Source organism: Glycine soja, chromosome 5, assembly GCF_004193775.1.
Source record: "Glycine soja cultivar W05 chromosome 5, ASM419377v2, whole genome shotgun sequence".
Taxonomy (NCBI): Eukaryota; Viridiplantae; Streptophyta; class Magnoliopsida; order Fabales; family Fabaceae; genus Glycine; species Glycine soja.
Window position 1 is genome coordinate 41,743,246 of NC_041006.1, and position 21,316 is coordinate 41,764,561.

General features: G+C 33.0%; 4 protein-coding genes across 7 annotated transcripts; 2 read left to right on the forward strand and 2 right to left on the reverse strand.

Annotated features, from left to right (window-relative positions):
- Positions 1 to 1,796: 1,796 nt before the first annotated feature.
- Positions 1,797 to 2,887, reverse strand: LOC114413468. The gene has a single exon (XM_028377904.1). It carries the CDS (start codon positions 2,677 to 2,679, stop codon positions 2,035 to 2,037), a length of 645 nt encoding a protein of 214 aa, XP_028233705.1. The 5' UTR covers positions 2,680 to 2,887; the 3' UTR covers positions 1,797 to 2,034.
- A 4,147-nt stretch (positions 2,888 to 7,034) lies between these two features.
- Positions 7,035 to 8,412, forward strand: LOC114413469. The gene has a single exon (XM_028377905.1). The coding sequence runs from the start codon at positions 7,082 to 7,084 to the stop codon at positions 8,093 to 8,095; it is 1,014 nt and encodes a 337-aa protein (XP_028233706.1). The 5' UTR covers positions 7,035 to 7,081; the 3' UTR covers positions 8,096 to 8,412.
- A 1,311-nt stretch (positions 8,413 to 9,723) lies between these two features.
- Positions 9,724 to 12,113, reverse strand: LOC114413470 (B2 protein-like). Its single transcript, XM_028377906.1, has 5 exons — positions 11,305 to 12,113; positions 10,867 to 10,967; positions 10,636 to 10,719; positions 10,320 to 10,430; positions 9,724 to 10,205 (listed from the first exon to the last, which is right to left on the reverse strand). Exons 1-5 carry the CDS (start codon positions 11,927 to 11,929, stop codon positions 10,134 to 10,136), a joined length of 993 nt encoding a protein of 330 aa, XP_028233707.1. The 5' UTR covers positions 11,930 to 12,113; the 3' UTR covers positions 9,724 to 10,133.
- Positions 12,114 to 16,549: 4,436 nt separating this feature from the next.
- Positions 16,550 to 20,926, forward strand: LOC114413471 (3-oxoacyl-[acyl-carrier-protein] synthase I, chloroplastic-like). Of its 4 annotated transcripts, none has more exons than XM_028377907.1 (8): positions 16,550 to 16,900; positions 18,364 to 18,725; positions 19,133 to 19,567; positions 19,717 to 19,890; positions 20,055 to 20,168; positions 20,265 to 20,366; positions 20,485 to 20,551; positions 20,630 to 20,926. In XM_028377907.1, exons 1-8 carry the CDS (start codon positions 16,747 to 16,749, stop codon positions 20,695 to 20,697), a joined length of 1,476 nt encoding a protein of 491 aa, XP_028233708.1. In that variant the 5' UTR covers positions 16,550 to 16,746; the 3' UTR covers positions 20,698 to 20,926. The 4 variants fall into 4 exon arrangements, with proteins under 4 accessions (XP_028233708.1, XP_028233709.1, XP_028233710.1 ...); XM_028377908.1 differs by having other exon boundaries at positions 16,552 to 16,900; positions 19,136 to 19,567; XM_028377909.1 differs by lacking the exon at positions 16,550 to 16,900 and adding an exon at positions 17,566 to 17,766.
- The last annotated feature ends 390 nt before the right edge of the window (positions 20,927 to 21,316 follow it).

Genomic DNA, 21,316 nt, shown 5'->3' on the forward strand with positions numbered 1-21,316 from the left:
TAGCATTGAAACTTTAGAACCTCATTGGCATTGTCTGATTATAACATTACATAGTTCTTAAGGCCCACATTAGCATTGACACATTAGAACCACATTGGCACTGTCACATTATAACCTTACATATTGCTTAAGCCCACCACTGTATGAAGTTTGTGCATATTACAAATATAACTAAAGAAAGACTATATCAGGAAAACCAACTTTACTTGCTGATCATGTAACTAGTTAAAAGAGTGTAGCTGCACAAACATACCAGCTTGTTAGTTTCTTAGGTGACTTTAAAATGAGCATTCCATTGAAGCTGTGGAGTTGAAAGCAAGGGTGTTGCCCTTGTTGGAATTGGATGACTCTTTTTTTGATGTTGAAGAATTGAATGACTCTGAAAACCTTTTAGAATACGAAAAATTATAGATGATGGGTGCCATGTTGGTTCTTCTGGCGGGGAATTAATGATAAACCAAGAAGCTAGAGGAGTCTGAGGTTTCTTATTTGGTTTGGAATTTGGATGATGGCAAACTGGTTGAAACTTAGAATATATAGAAATTAACAAAGTAGTAGGAAGCTAATATGTGATTTCCTTTGAAATGAATCATATTCTTTCAAGTGGGAAGCTGTAAAATGGACCATTGGAGCTAATTAGACAAAATTCTAGAGCAAAAGTGCTAGAATCAGTAGCTGGTGCTAGCACCATTCAGTATTCAACGTTAGTTAAATGGCCGTTGGCATGACATGACATTATTGTGAAATAAACAAATAATTAAATGATGCAGCCATTTGAGTTTTCCTGTTTCCCCCAAGAAAAGGTATAATCCTGCTTTTAACAATATTTTAAAAGTACTAGAACTATATTGAATTATACTTGTATTAATATTTTTTTTAAAAAAATTTAAAATATAATTATTTTCTTAAAATAAATCGCTATTAAATTATATCGCAGATGGTTAGCTAAAGTAGGAAAAGACAATTCTTGCATGAGCATGAACAGCCTACAAAAAATTTAAGATGAACCGAAAGGGAGTAATTATATTTATAAATTTATTTCCTCTTTCATATCTTGTATCTCATTTCATCTATATTTATCTGTTTGTCGCATTATTTATCACACCCCCTTTCTGTTTTCTGCCCATAACCCTGAATATTAGGTGTACTCGCCCTCCTCCTTCCCCCCCCCCCCCCCAAAAAAAAAATGTTATCTGCAAGAGTATTCGCAGTTCTCTTTTTTGCAATTAGTTTTGAACACTATATCATTGAGTGTTTCTAATAATAAATCATTATTTCATTGGTAAAATTAAAAAAGAAAAAACTTATAATAAGTTATCTACAACGCATTTTTTGATTCTACAACACTTTCAGTACTTGCCCGGTATGCAACCGTGCTCCAGAATCCAGTATGCATGGTCTATTTTACTTTACTGTCCAAATGGCGCATCTTAATTTGTTTTGTTGTTCCCCTCGCTTCCCATTCATTCTAGCAACCTTTTGAATTATTTAGCCTCTCTTATCTTCCTCACATGGTACGATCATTGCTGTCATTTTATGGATTACTAGGCAGATAAACTCATTCCTTTTTTTTTTTTTTTTACTTATTGTTAGAACCTGCTCACCAACTGAACCCCTCTGGTGAGAAAAATCAATCCAAAGAAGTTCAGTTGAATACATTAAAGGGGCAAATAATAGGAAATGGATCATATAATTGCATGATAGTGTATTTACATATCGATTTTGTCATATTGGTGGAGCCGAACCCCTTGTCTAATGTTTTGATGTAAAAAATATTAGAATCGGTGGATGCACAATTCAAACACAACTATGCCTTTTATAAAGATGAAAGCTCAGACTTTTTCACTCCAACATTCACAACTGAAAAATGTTTAATAATCCTTACATTACATCCATATCACATCATTAATATTTGGACAGGTAGTCCAAATACATCATATATAGACCTAATATTTGTTAGAGAAAACTTAGCTAGCATACTAAATGCTTTTCTGCATATATAGATTATACAAATACAAAATAGAAAAGCTTTCCCTAACAAGAACCCAGGTACAAATTAGAACCTGCAGGGGCAGGGACAGGGATAGTGTCTTTAGCAATTTTCCCATTGAAGAGTGTTGTCTTCCACCCCACTTTCTTAGAACTCGTAGTTGGGCTTGGGCTCCTTGAAGGAGAAGGACTGGTAGTAGAACATGAAGTTGCAGCCATCCTCATCTTCTCAATCAGCGCTTCAGTATTCACCTGCTCAGACAAAATTTCCTCAAGTTGTCTCGGGTCAATCAACAACTTCACTCTCCACACCCCATTCTTAGCTGTTGGCAGCACTTCAAGCGCTGACCCATTTGACAAATTCTCAACATAATCACATGCTGCAGATTTGCACATTTCCTCTGATCTTTGAACCACTTGTTGGACTTTGTCGCAGCAACTTTTTTGGTGCTCCACTTGAACCTCCTTCAAAGGGAGAAGATAATAGAAAAGATCATAGCTTAAACTCTCTTGCTCTGGCAAAGGTGCTGAAGCATGACCCTGGCGGAAAATACCATAACCCGGGTAGTGTTGAAGCACTTGAGCCACTGTTTTAGGAGCTTTTAACTGCAAAATGGCACCACTGTCACACATAACACGAATAGAGTGGTGACATTCTCCAGTGGTACCCTTCATTGAGCAATTCCCCATTTGCTTGATTTCAGTGATGGCTTCAATGTTTCTCCCTAGTGTAAAGTGCTAGTAACTTCACTCCACTCAAAACTCATATTTAAGTTTGAAATTTGTTGTGGGAAAACTTGTCCTCGTAGTGTCACCCCACGTTGCTGTCCTGTTAGGACTTTGTTTATTTTAATTGGTGTATTTTTCTTAGCGGCGCGCATGTGAAATTGGACCGTTGGGAACTGCTTTGACAAATACAAAGGGAAAACAACAGAATAAGAAGTGGATTCTCAAATTAAATAGTATTGAGAAAGAATCAAACAACAGTTGAGGAGCAGATTTACTTAAAATATCCGCTCCAGAGGCTCTGCATCCGGCTCTGTTGTTTGCTGGCCCTTATACCCCTCTATGTTTTCTTGTTTGTTACAATGATTTTTTATTTTTCTTTTCCTGGTGGAAATTGTTTGAATGCTTTTGTTCTGCTTGGAAAAACTTATTGGGTGTTGTTGAAATCCATCGTATACACTCCAGAAATATAAAAGAACATAATTACTACACCTCCTCAGGTGATCACTTTTCTTTTATGGAACTTTTATTACACACTCGTAAGTTTTTAATAATACATCTTTTTTTTTTAAAGAATTAAGGGTAATTATATTTATAAACTCAATTTCTCTTTCATCCCACGTACACACATTTTTTTTTTGTGTGTTTATCTCTTTACATGCTATATTTATCAATTTCTCTATCTTTCTTCCCTTCTTTCTTTTTCCTAATTTCTCTCTTCCCTGCACATAAACACTTCAAAATGGAGTTTACTTTGAACGATTTTCAAGAATTAAAGAGCTGGAAGAAATTAAATTAAACAGTGAACAATTATCATCTTCACTTTTGTCAATCTACTATGTTATTAGTTTGGAGATATAAAATAGATTTGATGGTTAAAAAAATCACAAATTTAATTTTCTCTATTAACAAAACTAATATTTTAATAAATTAACATTTGTTAATAAAAAGATAAAAAAAAAACTGTGTTATTAGTCACTTGTTTATAAAAGGTTCAACGTGCAAGTATTTGGGTTGGATATCACTTGTTTATACAATAAAATCATACAATATTGTTTACAATGGTATTTTCCTTCTTTTCTTTACATTTTCAGTTTTTCATTATATGATCACCTTATCCCATATTTTGTGTCTTCTCTCTCTCCATTGTGTAACTTTTTTTACAATTTCTGTTTGGTTTGAAAACAGAAAGGAATATTTTTATTTGGTACAAAGAGACAGAGGTGGTACGATAAAATATTGAACTTTTTGTATCAACTTCACGTTCAAATCTTAAACGACGGGACTAATTGAATCATAAGTTCATTCGTTGAATTTTTACTTCGAACTGAAGAAAATTCCCATACTCTTGTCTGGACTTGAAGCACTTTTGGATAAAGGGGTAGGCGAATTTTTCTGAAATCTAAATTAATGTAGCTCATACTCATAGGTTCGATGTAAGGGCATTAATGGGGCAATAAGGAATACGGTTACTAAGAAACATGAGAAGATGCCTTCATGTGACCTTCCTTTTTGTCTATTTAGTTCGTGACATTTGTCCAAATATGCGAGGATTTTCAGGCATGTCAATGGCATTGGGATCATAACATTTTTTGTTTAACTTATTTTTTTACGTTGAAAGAGTAATTTTTTCTTTTTATTCAATACTTATCATAAAAGATAATAAGAAAATTTGTAAAAGAAATTAACTTTATTTGTTAAAATTACTCTCTTTATCTCAAGATAAGTGTCTTAGATCATGTATAATGAGACTCTTTGAAATGTCTTGAATCTTCGATTATTTTTATGACTCCTCAATGTTCTTTAGCGTGAATAATCAATGAATGTAAATAAAATAAAAACATTATACATAACGATCAAAATTTTTATTTAACACAAGTTACAGGATTAGTCAAACAGAAGTTGTTTTTACATATTAGTCTATTAGCTATGCACGTAGGATAAGTGTTATGTATAAAAAATTGAAATTTAATATGGTAAAGAGTAAATTGAAAATTTTCATTTTATATATATAGAAGCCAAACTAAAAAGTGTTATGTATAAAAAAAAAGTTTAATTTAATACTCACTTAAGAAACAAATAACTAATTTGTCAAGACCAATAAAAATAATTAAATTAGTTAATTTTAATTTATATTGTCATAAATTTTAGTTTTATTTCAAAAGCACTCTTTTAATTAATTGCATTAATGACACCACACCTCCACTAATAGTATGTATAACTTATATTGTTAATAGACCAATAAATATATGAAAAATGAGTGGATGTTTCATTAATAGATTTTACAAAATGAAGAGTATACTATGAAAACTAACAATTTAATACATCTCAACTGAGTAAATGTTTCTTATAATTAAGAAAATGAATAGTATCCGTTTGTTTCTCAATTATAAAAAGGATCAAAGGAGTATAATTAACCAACTGCGAGCAAATATCTCTTAATCACATAAAATGACTATATGATGATGTTATTATTGAGAATAGAGTAAAAAACAATTTTACATAAGGATTAATTTGAATTTTTATATAAATTAAATTAAAAATGAGCAACATCTACAAAGATGGAAAGTTTAATTTTACTTTAACTTTTCTTTTGTGCTAATATACCTAGTTTATTTCAATGTCTTTTTTTTTATTTTGCGCAAATATGCCATATTGGCATGAGATGAGAGATCATGAGACCATGGCGCCAAAAGTAAATAGTTTATAGGTAAGTCCAAGACCAAGTGCATCTTTGGTCGTATCTATGGGCCTGCAATTTCGATAGGTCAGACCAAACCAAATTGAGAAGCATAAAATATAAAAAAAAGCTTAGCATGATTTATGCGGGGTATTTGCTCCAGAACACAGCCACAAATGTCACTTGCCATTTGGAAGAATAGACAGACAGTAGTTGAGGTGGCACTATCTTGCAGGTCCACGTAAATAACACACAGCCAGACATTTATCGTAAGGCCCTCATCTCTCATGTACTCACACTCGCTGTCCATAATTTTGTCCATTATAAACTTAACCACATGGATAATCCTTCTACCAAAGCCACATAAATATTATATCGCACTCGCACCACGCGTGTATCAACATATGTATGCCATATTAGCATTATCATTATCAATAGATTAGCTTGCTAGCTCATCCCCTTGCCTGCTGTTTTCTTTTTCATTTTTACACTTCTTTCATGGGTTATTATTATTAATGATCGAACACATATATCTTGAAAAATATATTTGCATATATTTATATGATTTTTTTAAAAAGTTATACCAACTCTATTCCTTTTTATTTGCCCTTTAAGATTGTTTTATAGAAATCAAAAATTATAATAAATTTCTCTTGATTCTATTAAAGTAGTTGTGTGATGTTCTATTTTATTTTCTTTTTTTCTCACTCCACAATAAATGCATATATAAATTAATTAAAGATTAAAAAATAAAGTAAGAATATAATTGATAAAATAATAATTAATATGATCTTAAACTTTGTAAATGAATAATTTTTTTTCAAAATTCAACAATTTAAAAGGAACGAAGGGATTATGCTTTTAAATTATATAAATTGTTGAAACCACTAGAATCCATCTAGTGATGAGAGTTTGAGATAGTATGTATGAGGCTATAGGTTCAAATATGATTGCAATTATTATATAGAAAATAAAATAGGAATCAAACATAATACTAGAAGGTTAATTAGTGTAAAAGTTAACAATTTTTTTAATACAAAATAGGCTTAATTATATAATGATCTTTTAATTATAATTAAAAATTTGATTGAACCACTTAATTATTAAAAAAGTAAATTAGATTCTCTAATTGTTTAAAAAAACATTACAATCATACATTTTCTGTCACAAAAATAGATATTTTTACATTAATTTTCAATACATGTGTGAAACAATAAATTTTTACATGGGTTACATTGTATAAATAAAGTACTTATTAAGATTTATGGTTGATATAAATAAACATTCTACACCGATTTTCAATACAATCTACGTAAAAATATTTATTTTTACAAACTCATCTATTAAGCTAGTTATGTTGATGAAAATGATGTGATTATGATATATTTAAATAATTAGAAAATTTGATTGAATTTTTCAATAATTAAAAGACTCAATTGAATTTTTAATTATAATTTAAAAATCAATGATATAATTAAGCGAGTAAAATATCATATAATTGAATGAAAAATTTGCTGTTACCGTATTTAAATTAAATCCTATTTTTTATATTATTTTATTTTCATCAATAAAATAAAAGGCACACATTTCAATCAAATAAGTTGATAAAGATATGGATGGATGGTCCTATATGTATTGTGCAGTGTTATATATGATTTGCATATCGAGTGAATTAGAGAAAGGCAAATGGGGTGTGCTTCCTCGAAGCGTGTTGATGCGGCAGCAGTCCCCTACCGTCCCGCACCCACAAGCTTGGCGGTGTTCGACATCAACACCATCGAGGAGCCATGGCTGAAGCACCTCAACAACACCACCCCTCTCCCCCAAGACAATAATAAACCCTCCCTCCCCGCCCCTATTCTCCACAAACTCAACTTGCTCGACGCCACCGATGCCCCCCAATCCTGGGATGAGATTAGCAAAACACTCCAAGACCTCAAACCCCCCTCCACCTCACCCCAACAACAACCTCAACCTCCACAAAAGACCAAGTCCTTCCACACGGTGGAAGAGCTAGACGCCAAGCTCAACCCCAAGCCCGAGCCCAAGCCCAAGCCCAATCCAGAATTGAAAAAGCCCGCTGATCAGATAATTAACAGTAGCATAGTTACCGAGCCAGTCCGAGGGAACAAGTTGAAGGAAAACATGTTCATAGTTCGGGACAGGCTGGAGAGACAGAAGGAAGAGAAGGAGCTCACCTTCGAGCGTCTTCGTCGGGACCCGCTGAGCGCGTTCCCGGAGAAGTGTCCGCCGGGAGGGAGCGAGAAGGTGGTGTTGTACACGACGTCGTTGGGGGGCGTGAGGAAGACGTTCGAGGACTGCAACCGCGCGCGAGACGTGCTGGAGGGGCACAGGGTGGTGTTCGACGAGCGAGACGTGTCGCTGCACGGGGAGTTTCTGAGGGAGGTGAAGGAGCTGGTGGACGGGGAAGGGGTGGCGCTGCCGAGGGTGTTCGTGAAGGGGAGGTACGTGGGTGGGTTGGAGGAGTTGGTGGAGCTGAACGAGACGGGTCGACTCGGGAGAATATTGAATGCGACGCGTGTGGAGAGGGGGATTGGGAGGCAAACGTGTGGAGGTTGTGGTGGGGCTAGGTTCGTTCCTTGCTTCGACTGTGCTGGGAGTTGCAAGCTTCTTCACAGAGAGAGGTGCCCCAATTGTAATGAGAATGGCTTGGTCCACTGCCCTGCTTGTATTTCATAACTTCCATATCTGCTGTTTAATTTTGTTATTCAAATCACCACTAGAATCATACATATTTCACACCTTGTCTCTCTCTCTACCATCAACCCTTCCACCCAATATTTTTGGACCATCTTAATTGTTACCAATCTAGTTATGGGGTTAAAGACTCTCTTTTTTTTATTATCATACGCAGATAAATTTACTTGCGCACCTTAACCTGCACTTAGTTTCATGTTAAGGTTAGAAAAGTTCAAAAGCAATATATTAAAATCATAAAATGTATGTCTACCGAATTTTAACGATAAGAATAATATTTGTACTTATATATTTTTTTATTATTATTTGTACTTATGTGATTTTAGCCTACATGTTGATCTGCGAGCCCATTAAATTAGTAACAGTGGATGGAATTTCTGTCAAATAAAAAAACACAAAAACAGGGCCCAACCGGTTCCTCTTGATCTGCAGTCGAATGCTCTACCACTGAGCTATGGACCCATTGCTTGTTAAAAATGTCTCAAGCTATATTATTAAACCTATATAGCTTTAATTTAACCTTGTAGAAAACTAGAAATAGTCATAAAAATTAAAAAAAAAAAAAGAATTTCTTTAAGAAATGGCTCGTGAGGGATAAGGTGACTCGCCACCGCCCACCAGCATTGGCATCGGCGCAAGCATCCAAAGTAACAGTTGTGTCCGGCTAGTCTTAGCTTGTGACATACAAACTGCAAAATTCACGAAAAATTTAAATAATATATTGGCAAAAGAAATGAAAATGTGTATTGTCAATTAGTGGGAAGAAGAATGCTTCTTCGTTTCGACTCAGTCACTAACAAGAATATTTCTGGTGAAACATTTTTACAATCCCTCGAGAGACAGATAGTTCACTCCCACTGTTTTTGGTTATTATTGACAATTTCTGGCCTCCCGCAACAACTCCGCGAGTCTCTACATTTGGTAATCGAAAAATCTATTTCATTTCATTCCGTCCAAAATCAATTTTACGGTTATGACCTCCTCCACCTCCACTATGTCCTGGGGTAATGATTCCTCTCCCTAACTATTCATTGAAACGAATGTGGAATTAAATTTAATTTTCTTACAATTTTATATTATTATTTTTATTAACTTATGAGACGACGTTCCTTCAAAGTTTATCTATACCTATAATGAGATAATCAATTATTATTTATATTGGCCTTTCGTTTAAACCATGATGCACCGTGAGTCCGTGCCATGTGTTAGGAAATGAAGCATGTTCTTTTATCACGAAACAGATCACCTAATTCTCTTTTGATACTTTTGTCACAATGATCATCAATTTTAACCCTACCATTGTGATGACTGATGAAATGACAATTTCTTCTTGTTCATAAAAGATCATTCATTATTCCCGAAAGACACAGCACAAAATCTTGACGAAGATAATAGTCTAATTTCCTGGTCAATGTTAAATCTCGCCAAGCCTCACGGATTTTGAAGTCGTTGATTTAATGGTCTAGCTTAATTAATAATTACCCCATGATTACAATTAACCCCTCCTGAACCAGGTAATATCTAACTATATTGAGTCATACACGAACCATTAAGATTTAAGATTTTTAAAAACTTGAAAGCATATTAGTGTTAAAAGCACACATGTATCATGTATAAATAACACTGTAATGAACCACCATGGTTTCACACTTTTCCACTATATATTCAGTTCCTTCTGAACACAACACAAGCTACAACATATAGGATTCCATTTGAACCCAATCTGTAGTTTTTGTACAAGAACCCATATGCAAAAATAGTTCATTCTTATTCTATTCTCTTAGTATATATGTGTATAATACTTATAATGGACCATCCTCTATACAAAAGTACCAGTAATACATTATATATAGGTTGTTGAATATCCAAGCGCCCTCCGCTATATATTCATTTTGTTTTGTCTTTCGGACTCTCTTCTTAAGTCCATACTTAATATAACTTTCAAACCAACCGAAACCTCTAATTATCTATTGTCTCTGTGAGTGATATTCTTGTTGCATTATTTGCTATTAATCTCCTTTTATGCCGGCAAAGCCTCGAAAGTGTCATTGAAGGTGTCTTGTTCTGCAAAAATATCCAGAAGAGACAACGCCTATAAACCCAAAAAGCGATAGAGTTTAGTGGACCAGGAAAAATAAAAACACTGAACCATGTTAGTATCTTCTTTCAAATGGGACCAATATTCAGCAAGATAAAAATAAAATACCTCGGGCACATTCAGCTCAAGACGGAACTTGGGACCATCATAGTGGTGAAGGATTGGCCTGAAGGAATCTTCCTCCAGTGGTTCACAAGTTTTCCTAGTTATCACTCGTACCTGCAATCATCATTTATGAAGCATCTTAAGCATCCACAAAGTAATAAATCATACTTCATACCGATACCATTAATTAGTGTAAAAGAATTTTACACTAACAACCAATGTTATCATCAGTATGAATTGTAAGATAGTAATTATCTGTATAAACAATTTATGATTAGATAACCTAATTACTCAAATTAGAGTTGGATTACAGATTTACCTGAGCGGGGAAACGAGATTCACCAGGGCACTTCTTATCCTCCCAAGCTGATGGATCAATATTTGTCCCTCCAAAACTTGCAGCCTGAACAAACCCCACAACAAATTATGAGTTATGACTCATATAAATGGCCTACTCCTTAATTTAATGCAAATTGGGCTCCAGAACAAGCAGCCTCATTAATTAAATTAACTGAGAAAAAAGATGTTGAATTGTTAACAATTAACACACCTCAAAGATTCCATGAAGTTGGTGAGTAGAATAGTTGTAAAGGAAAAGGGGCAACCCCGGAGTAATGGCCCGAACAGAATCTCTGTATCGTGGAGGCAGACCTAAAAACACAAACATTTTCCGATGAAACGAATTTTAATTAGCATCAATCAGATATTATAAGTATACACGGGTCCTCACCTAACAGCTATCAGCATAAACTTTATCATAAAAATGATTCATCAGAACATGTTATGTATTAAGTTGGAAGAAAGAGAAAAAGGGACAGGATAAAATTCTTAGCAAAAGATAATTGATACTGAAGGTTAATGATAATTTAACAGTTCAAGGATTCAATTCCAGTGTATGACTAGGAAATTAAAAAACCTGAAGTATATTGTATCAATAAGATATAACAATTGCATAATTGAGTCTCAACAAGGAAATTAAGGAACATACCGAAGAGTTGTCTCTTGAGATTCTCAGCCATGGTATCATTGTTGCAAACAAAGATATAGCCTCCAATGGTTTCATCCCTAGGAAGAGACTCTGATGGTGGCAGCGTTTTGAATCTCTTGTCGCCAGCAGCCTTGGAATCCTTATTGTTATCATTGTTGTTGTTGTCCCCATGTTTTTTGTTGAGGTTGTTGTTTTTCTTGGAAGATTTGGATGGGTGAAAAAGCTCATCTTCAACCTTGCCCTTGTGTCCCTTAGGATTGATATTGAGATTAATATTGTTGTTGAGATTGGCAAAGGCAGGCTTGGAGTAAATTCCCTTGTTGAAGCCTCCATTGAGACCAACTCCACCAACACCCAAAATAATGTTGTTGTTGTTGTTGTTGTTGTAAGGCATGGCAAGAAGAGATCCATTCACGTTATCGTTGTAATCACAAGCTGGATCCTTTGACTTGAAAGAGTTGATCTCACCCCCCACTTTGATGTCAAAATTAATCCTTTCATCACGCCTCTTGGAGATGTAATTGTTGCTCCAAATCGAATCGTTTAGAGAAAGGTTCGCCAAATTGGATGCCTGTAACCTCAGCTGGTCACTGAATTGCCAAAACGACTGATTATTATTCTCCATGATATGCTAAACAAAACACTAAGCTACTTTGAGTATGAGTAGTAAATGTTGTATTGCCTTAAACAGAGAACAAGAAGAAGAAGAATTGGATTCAGAGCAGGTTCAGGTTGGAATGAGAAAATTTTGATAAGAAATCACTAGTGTTGGTATATAAAAGATGGGAAAAAATGAGATGAGATGAAATGTAACTTCGTGGAAAGTTACTTACGGGTTGCGTATGTAATTGTCAAATGTGAAATGAAAATTTGTTTTCGGTGGTGTTGTCATTTTTTTTTCATTTAATTTAAATTAGGTGGGGTGCTCCTTAGTGAGTGATGAGTGATGATGATGCCAAAACGCGTACACGTGAAAAGGTGGAGTGGAAGGTGGCATTTGGGTTTTGATTTGGTATACTATACTACGTTCTAGAAGCTGATAGAATCGTCTTTACTTTAGTTTGAGTTCAGACCAAGAATTGTTGTTTTTGTTTTACTACTCTGTAGGAAAAAGTATAAGACCAAGCACTGATGCTAGATAAATTAAATTACGTTATCTAATTGGATAATTAAATAAAAAAATATGGCTTCCATTAAGTTATGTTTTTGTTTTGTCGTCTTCTTTATTTGATAAAGTGGATGGATTGAACTTCCTTAGCTGCTAAGACATGGAATGGAAGTGTAGTCTAGAATAGAAAACAGTGTGGAGGCAGTGAGTGTGTGCATGATTTTGTGGTCCGTGACAAACGGGCACGTCGGTGTTTATGCCATGTTCAATGGATCTTTATTGACACCTGTGTCTGTGTTTGGTAGTGCCCCCTTTCTAATTACCACTTCTTTCTTCTTCTTTTTTGAAGCTTCTAATTACCATTTCAGCCTCCTCTCTCCATTCCTTTTTCCCATTATAAATCTCAATTATAAAAAATTAATAAATGTCTTTAAGATATTAACCAGACAATTAAAAATGTTTTTTTTATAAAAATATTATTAAAATTTATTTTCATGATTTTCAATACAATTTTATTATAGTTTTTATTCAAAATATTTATTAAACTTTAATCAACATTTCTAGGTACTAATTAGCAAAAATCTTAACTTCTAAAAAAAAGAAGCAAAACACTTTACTTTTTTAAAGAAATCACCCGTAATTAATATTCGGATATACTATTTTGAATCATGTTAAATGAATATTTGTTGTATAGTTTAAATTTTTTAAGAGCTTTTTTTTATAACTTATAATTTTTTTAACAACTCTCATAAAATGTTAATCAAAATTTACTTATTATTATCCTTTTCTTCACCTTTCCCATTTACATACTAAGTATGTATAAAGATATGAAGTTAATTTCATTTTTCTTTCGCCCTTTATATGTTTGGTCTGTACAAAGATATTTGTTAGCAGATTTTCAGAAGAAAGAGAAAATTACTTGTTAGCCAACAATTTCAGGCTATTCTATTTCGAAGTAGAAAAAATTATTAGAGTGGGTACAAATACTCTAATAAATCCCTTTTCATACACACTATCAAAAATGGAATTTAAGCAATTAAGCCTGTACCCACATGTTTAAGATATTTAGTTAGTTGTCAAATATGTCAACTTTTGTTGGGTCTTTTGCCCTTTATATCTGCAAGCTTGTGATAGATGTAACCTTTTTTTAATGCATAAATGTTTAAGAAAAAAGATAATATTGATTAAGAGATTAATAAATAAAATTTTTGTTGTGTATTCATACGTAACGAATGGCGATCCCATTATGTATTTGGGTTTAAGTACTCAACGAAAATGCAAATTGGGTGCAATTTGTATCATAATTAGTTTGAATATTTGAATTAAAATTTGAATGAATGACTACACAAGTTACCCTTTTAATTGTAGTTGAATTTTGTCAAAAAAAAATATAGTAAAATTAATTATGATACTAATTTGATTATGGTTGTAACTTATAAACGATAACTCATGTCATAATTAATTCAAATTCAATAAAAAAAGGTAGACTATATGATACTTTATTTGACTATTAGTAAAATCGGTAAATTGTATCTTAATTATTTTAATTTTAACTTAAAAAGATAATTTATATCATCAATAATTTAATTAGTATAAAAAAATTCACCAACATTAAGAATTAACTGCAAAAAAAATTATAAAAGTTTAACGTGACAAAAACGTGCTTTCCATTGTGTTAATGGGTGTAAACTCAATACATAATCAAAATGACCCATTAACACACAAAAATGTGTTTTTGTTGTGTATGGAGTTGCACACTTTAACACAACAAAAATTGTTGTGTATTTTGCTTGACAAAAACGCATTTTAGTTAGGAGTATTATCAATAATTGTAAAATCCAAACAAAGAATTAGATGGGATAACATAAAATGAGGTAAGAATAGGAGTTTCAGATTACTTTTCACTATGACTAATCCGGCGGGTGGATTGGTCTAGTTCAAGCCCAAAAAGACCGACCTACATAAGTTACTAGTTATATTTTGAGTGATGCTAAATACATTTAACATTATTACTGATGCACTCAACATTTTAAGTGAATGAATAAAAATATCATTTACTTAAGTTGATCACACATGAATTATACGGATCAAGTTAATCTGCATGAGTCATATGCATCAAATTGATCCATATGACTCATATTACGGATCAAGTTGATCCGTATGAGTCATATAGATCAAGTTGATTCGTATGACTCATACGAACTACTTTCATTTAAGTGGCACAAACTAGAATTTAACTTTTTTTTAAAATAATTTTTGCTTGATTATATGATTCTTTCATCATGTTTGTCAAGTTGATTATCCTTCATATTAAGAGTTGTTTCTTTTAATACCAAGATCATGGAATATTTTTTATATGATTAAAAAATATGATTTTTTTAAGAGCCAAGACAATTAACAATAAAAATTTATAATAGATAAAAAAGCATTAGATTAGGACGGATTTCTGAAATAAATTGCGTGCAAAATTGTTAACTACACTTATAGTAAAGAGTCAAATAGTACATGACTTGAGCACGTGCGAATCAACATTACATAAAAGGAAAAGAGTTTGATGATCCAACTTCCAAGCATCTAAAAGACACACTAAAAAAAAAGCATCTAAAAGACTGCTAGGATCCGTCACTAAAAAAGGAAAGTGTTTAGAGAAGTTGCATTTCATTAAAGTTCATCTTTTCCTTTACTAATTTGTTTTCTTCGTTTTTAACACATTCAATTTTTGTCATGATATTTATTTTTGGATTGATTGTTTATCACAATATATTAAAGTCGACATTATCAGAAGATGTTTCATTTTCTTTTGATTTGCCTTCCTCTTTGTTACTTCTTCTTTACAATATATATTATTTTAAATTAATGACCATAAAGTTTTAAAAAATCTACTATTTTGATCGTCAAAAATTTCATTCTCAATTGTTAGATATATTTATGCATATTATAGTACTATTATATTCACTTCTTAATACATGTTAATATATGTTGGTGTGATTAATTAGGATATTGTAATTCAATTTAAATTGTTCAAATCTAATAACTGATTGATAAATATGTCAGTTGTAAGACCGGAATGATTTGAATTACAATATATTTATCAAATATAAATTAACAAATAAAATTATTTAAAGGGAAATTTGAAAATTAAATAATGAGGTAAACAAGAGACAAGGCCAAATTTCATATTCTTTTCTATCAAGTTAAATAATAAACGACATAAGGCTGAGTTTTACAACCCAAACATTGACTTATTTCATTTATTTTTTAACCTTTTTAATTTGAAAATAACCTTTATTACACTCCTAAAATCATGTTCCTCTCTGTTTTTAATTTTTAAAGTGTATACATTATATAAAGGTATGAAAAACATGCCTTTTCATTCAGCATTCACCACGAATCCTCGTTTCTTTGGTCCAACCTGGCAATACATCACATTTAAGATCATTTCATGGAATAAAAGTACGTAATTTGGAGGCTATTTAATTTAGGGTAAAGTTTACATATTTTTTTATTGTTAAATTTTCAAATTAAATAATAAGACATATTTAGGGATCAAAAAAATAATAAGACGTATTAATTTTTATTTTAACCTAGTAGCATATTATGTCAAGGATAACATATATGTAACTCGATTAAGATAAAATATTCATAATATATTACTTGGTTTAAAATTTTGACGACAAAATTATAAGTTTTTAGTTTCAACTTTATCTTTTAATTTAACAAATATTTTATTTTTGAATCTAATGATAAATATTTAACCCACTTTAAACAGAATAAATAAAATTATAAAAAGGGAAAAACTTTTTTATTATTATCAAATTTAACGAGCTATATTTCCAAATCTCTCGTTCCATGTAGTATATTTTTTGGTAATGGCTCCATCATTCCATGTATGTACTGATAAATGACTACTATATGTAGTAAGTATTGAAGTTTGTAATAAAGCAGTGTTTAATTATTCCAAGAAGTTCTGAATTCTGAAGGTTCACCTAAACTGAAGCCGCATAAGTAGTTAGGACAATAAACATGATCCACCAACAACAAAAGTATGCCATGGACGACGACTTCTCTTTATTGAAGGTCCAATGGGGTTGTTTAGGTAGTTAGGCGATTAAAAGAAAGAAACACTGTTTTTTTCGCCAAAGCCATTGGTTACATAAACGCAATTCAGGACAATAAACACAATGACGGACTTCCCAAACCAAACGTTAAACAATACTTGTTTTATTTTATTTTAATTTACTCTTCTTTTCCATTAGTTCTTTCTTCCACTGATAATCCAAAGTTCCCTCCCTTACTTTAAATCAACAAACATCTCAAGAGAGTGTGTGTGAGAGATGGCAAGCATTGCTGGTACATGTCCTTTAGGAGCATTGCTCAGAAACATCTCAGAAAACAATGGGAAGATATCTGTCGTTCATTATGAGGGGCTTAGATTGCAGCAGAGACTACAAATGCATTCGCCAAGTCACTACATTTCAGCTTCTTCATGTAAGAGCCATTACTCTTTCCTATTGGTACTTGTACTTTTGCTTAATTATATATGAAAGGAAAACCTTGATGACTAGTAAGGGCATGATTGTATTGAAAATGTAAACGTGGTAGTGTGAATTCCAATGTCCTTGAAAATGTATATTGGAGGGAACTAATTACTTGAATGATTAATTGCTAAAATTTATCTCAATTTCACTTCATGTGATGCTGACGTAGACGTATATTTTTTTTATCAATAAATATTAATTGCTAATTTTTGTCAGTGGGAATTCAAATCCACCACCTAGGGATGTAACTGATCCGGGTTGAATTGAAATTTGTTTATTTTTCAACCCAATTCAATTAAACTTAATTGGGTTAGATTAGATTGTGTATATCTTTTTTATTTTGTCAATCCAATCATTAAAAAATCATGACCTTTTAAGTTTTAGAAAAAAATTAAAGAAATTCTCAAATTCAAAAATAGTAAAGATATTTTTAAAAATTAATATTCATAATAATTTATACTATGCATATGATAAACTAAAAAAAATGATAAATATATACTCACAAAATAAAATGGTCACCTAATTCAATTTTAATTAGGTTCAATAAACTAAAATCAATCTAATCTAGTAGCTCAATTCAACCCATAAAAATCTAATTGGGTTGGATTAGATTGGATGGATTCACCATTGGATCTGATCCACTTACATCCCTATTGCCACCTCTCCTCCCTTTCCTTCTCCCTTCACCGTTAGGCCAACCCTACGTCTCCTTGCCGTGTATGTTGTGTTTGTATGTTAGGGACTGCCAATAAATTAGATTCTCAAATGCAGATCGTGAATTAGAAGAGTTTTCTGTTTTCTCTTTTTGTTGGATAGGTAAACATAGTGTATCTAAGATTAATATTTCATTTATCATGTTAGCCACAGACTGTTTAAACGGTGTAGTCTTTTTTTTTTTTTTTAATGTCTATTTCTTCTGCTTTGAATGTGAGCTATTCTACATCCTATTACCAATCTCATCCTACCCATAGTACTAACAGGTTTTGGAACTTCTTATAGAACTAATAATCAACAATTCTGTAATACTGATCAATTAGGTGAGCCTAGCAACTCGCCCATGTTGGCCTTTGTTCACGCTCTATAGGAAGTAGTACTTCTATTGATTGCCATACCAATATTCGGAAGGATAAAGTAAGTAATGATGATTATTGTGAAAAAATCTAACAGTTGGTGTTCTAATGTATTTATGATTTATGTTATGTATGTAAACATAATATTAAATCAATGTTGACAGTGATTACTTATTTTAGCTTCTAAAGGGAATTGTTTGCTCTAGATGAGTCAAATCCCAATATTCCATGGGTAACCGTAAATATCAGGACTTAAACTAGAATGTAAACATAATATTAAATCAATGTTGACAGTGATTCTAAAGGGAATTGTGGATTGAAGCTTTCACCCTTGCACTTGCAGCAGCTCCAAGATGCAGAACAATCAAGGTCATGGCTTCACCAACTGTTGCAGCACCAAAGAGAGAAAAGGATCCAAAAAAGCGAGTAGTAATAACAGGAATGGGTCTTGTGTCTGTCTTTGGTAGTGACATTGATGGCTTTTACAACAAGCTTCTTGAGGGAGAAAGTGGGATAAGCCTAATAGATAGGTTTGATGCCTCAAACTTCCCGGTCCGTTTTGGAGGTCAGATACGTGATTTCTCTTCAGAAGGCTACATTGATGGCAAGAATGACCGGCGCCTTGACGATTGCTGGAGGTATTGCATTGTTGCAGGCAAGAGGGCCCTTGATGATGCCAACCTTGGACAGCAAGTCCTGGACACTGTAAGTGACAGAATTTTTTGAAGCTGCATTTGTAGTTGCCTAACTAATGAAGAAAATTCTGATTGTATCAATTTAATTAATTTGATTGTATTTAAATTCTTAGGTTCACTAACCATATCAGTAGTGATTGATTTGTTGTAAGGACAAATCTAGATACAGTTTCAAAGGTGTTGTTTGTGTTGTTTTTCCGATTAGAATTGCAGTTTTACCTTAGTAATTCACATAATAAAGGTTTGCATTAGAAGATTCGATAGATTATTAAGGTGAAACTCCAATTTTAATTGAAGAAAAGTACAAACAACACCTAAAGAAAGAACAGTATATAAGTTTTGTCCATGTTGTAATCATTAGAACAATGATTTAATAAGGAGGATTGATACGGAATTATACATTCATTATGTTTCTAGCAGATGGACAAAACAAGAATAGGAGTTCTGGTGGGATCAGGAATGGGAGGTATAACGGCTTTCTCTACTGGTGTGGAAGCTCTTGTACAGAAGGGGTATAAGAAAATTACTCCATTTTTCATTCCCTACTCCATCACCAACATGGGTTCTGCCTTGTTGGCCATAGACACAGGCCTAATGGGTCCCAATTATTCCATTTCCACTGCTTGTGCAACGGCGAATTACTGCTTTTGTTCGGCTGCTAATCACATTAGAAAAGGTGAAGCAGATATCATGGTGGTTGGTGGAACTGAGGCTGCAATCATGCCTAGTGGTCTTGGAGGCTTCATTGCTTGCAGGGCTTTGTCTCACAGGAATGAAGGCCCCAAGAAGGCTTCAAGACCATGGGACAAAGATCGTGATGGTTTTGTGATGGGTGAAGGCTCTGGTGTGCTGGTAGAACCTTGAACCCAAAATTTTCTTTTACACCATATGCATCTTTTGCTAGCAATTCTAAAGCAATATGGCTTAACAAGTTTTTGTTTTAACTTACTTTTGTTCACCTAATGACAACTTGATTCTCTATCACCGGAAAAAAAAAAAAGGTAATGGAGAGCTTGGAGAGTGCAACAAAAAGGGGAGCCAGAATAATAGCAGAATATTTGGGGGGTGCCATAACATGTGATGCTCATCACATGACTGATCCAAGAGCTGATGGGCTTGGAGTTTCATCTTGCATAAGCAAGAGTTTAGAAGATGCTGGAGTTTCCCCTGAAGAGGTAAGAAATAGAGAGTATTACCAAGTAACCAGTATCAGAACTGAACTGATATATATATATATATATATATACACTCCTTTAAAAACAATTCAGATTCTTACGTTCAATTGTTTATGTAAAATTGATGAATTCTAATTGGCTTGGCTAACCTCTAAACTGTACAGGTAAACTATGTGAATGCTCATGCCACATCAACACTGGCTGGTGACTTGGCTGAGGTTAATGCAATTAAAAAGGTTTTTAAGGACACGTCAGAATTGAAAATGAATGCAACTAAGGTAAGAAACATTTTTTTTAGTTTTAAATACTTCAGAATCTTAACAGCGTTCTTCTGTCAACCTTGAAGTTATCATTATATTTTCTTATCGTTTCAGTCAATGATTGGTCATGGTCTTGGGGCTGCTGGTGGTTTGGAAGCCATAGCAACAATCAAAGCCATAACAACTGGCTGGTTGCATCCAACCATTAACCAAGATGTAACGTCCTGAACTAGAAATTCATCTTAACCTATTAATCAAATGTTAAACTTTGTAACTTTTGTTGATTCCCACAACATTTTAATATTAAGCGTCTAAGTTTCTCACTTTTCCACAGAACTTGGAGGCTAGTGTTACCATTGACACTGTCCCTAACGTTAAGAAGAAGCACGAAGTGAATGTTGGTATGTATTATCTCTTCAATCGAATAGAGGTAATAATGTAAAATTCATCGTTTCTGATCTTTAGTGTAATCCCTGCAGGTATATCCAACTCATTTGGATTCGGTGGACACAATTCAGTAGTTGTCTTTGCCCCATTCAGGCCATAAGTAGAATTCAAACTCAACCTGAGTATTTCTTTTACTTTGTCTTTTTTTTTTCTTTACACATTTTGAGAACCAGTGATTTTTGGACACAAATTCATAGGACTATATGAGTTATGGATGGAAAATAGTTGTTTCGTATGTATTGAAATCATATACCCAGATCGTGTGGTCTAATGTAATGAGCCCTGAAGACTGAAGTCAATAAAATATAATTTTCAGTAATTGTGTTGAATACTGTCCTTTGCTAAAGTTACATTACGAATGAGAATTCAATCTGGTTAGTGTGCTTAAGAGGTAGTTTTGTTTTTCGTGAATCTGATCTTCAAGAGAATGCCGACACCCTACCATTTGCTTTTTGTAAATTCAGATCTCACACAAAAATTGGACAAACTTTTAACAGTCTAATTTCAAGTCCATTCTAGACATATCACCTTTGCCCATCATTTGGAACAATTGGCCATGGGGTGCAATACAATACTACACGAAAAAAAAATCAATCATTAATATATTCATTTTAAATTGGAAAAATTCCATTTGTACAATAATAACGTACAATTTTTTTCTTACAATTAAGACAGAATAAGAAGAAATAATATGAGATAAATAATATAAATTAGAGAAA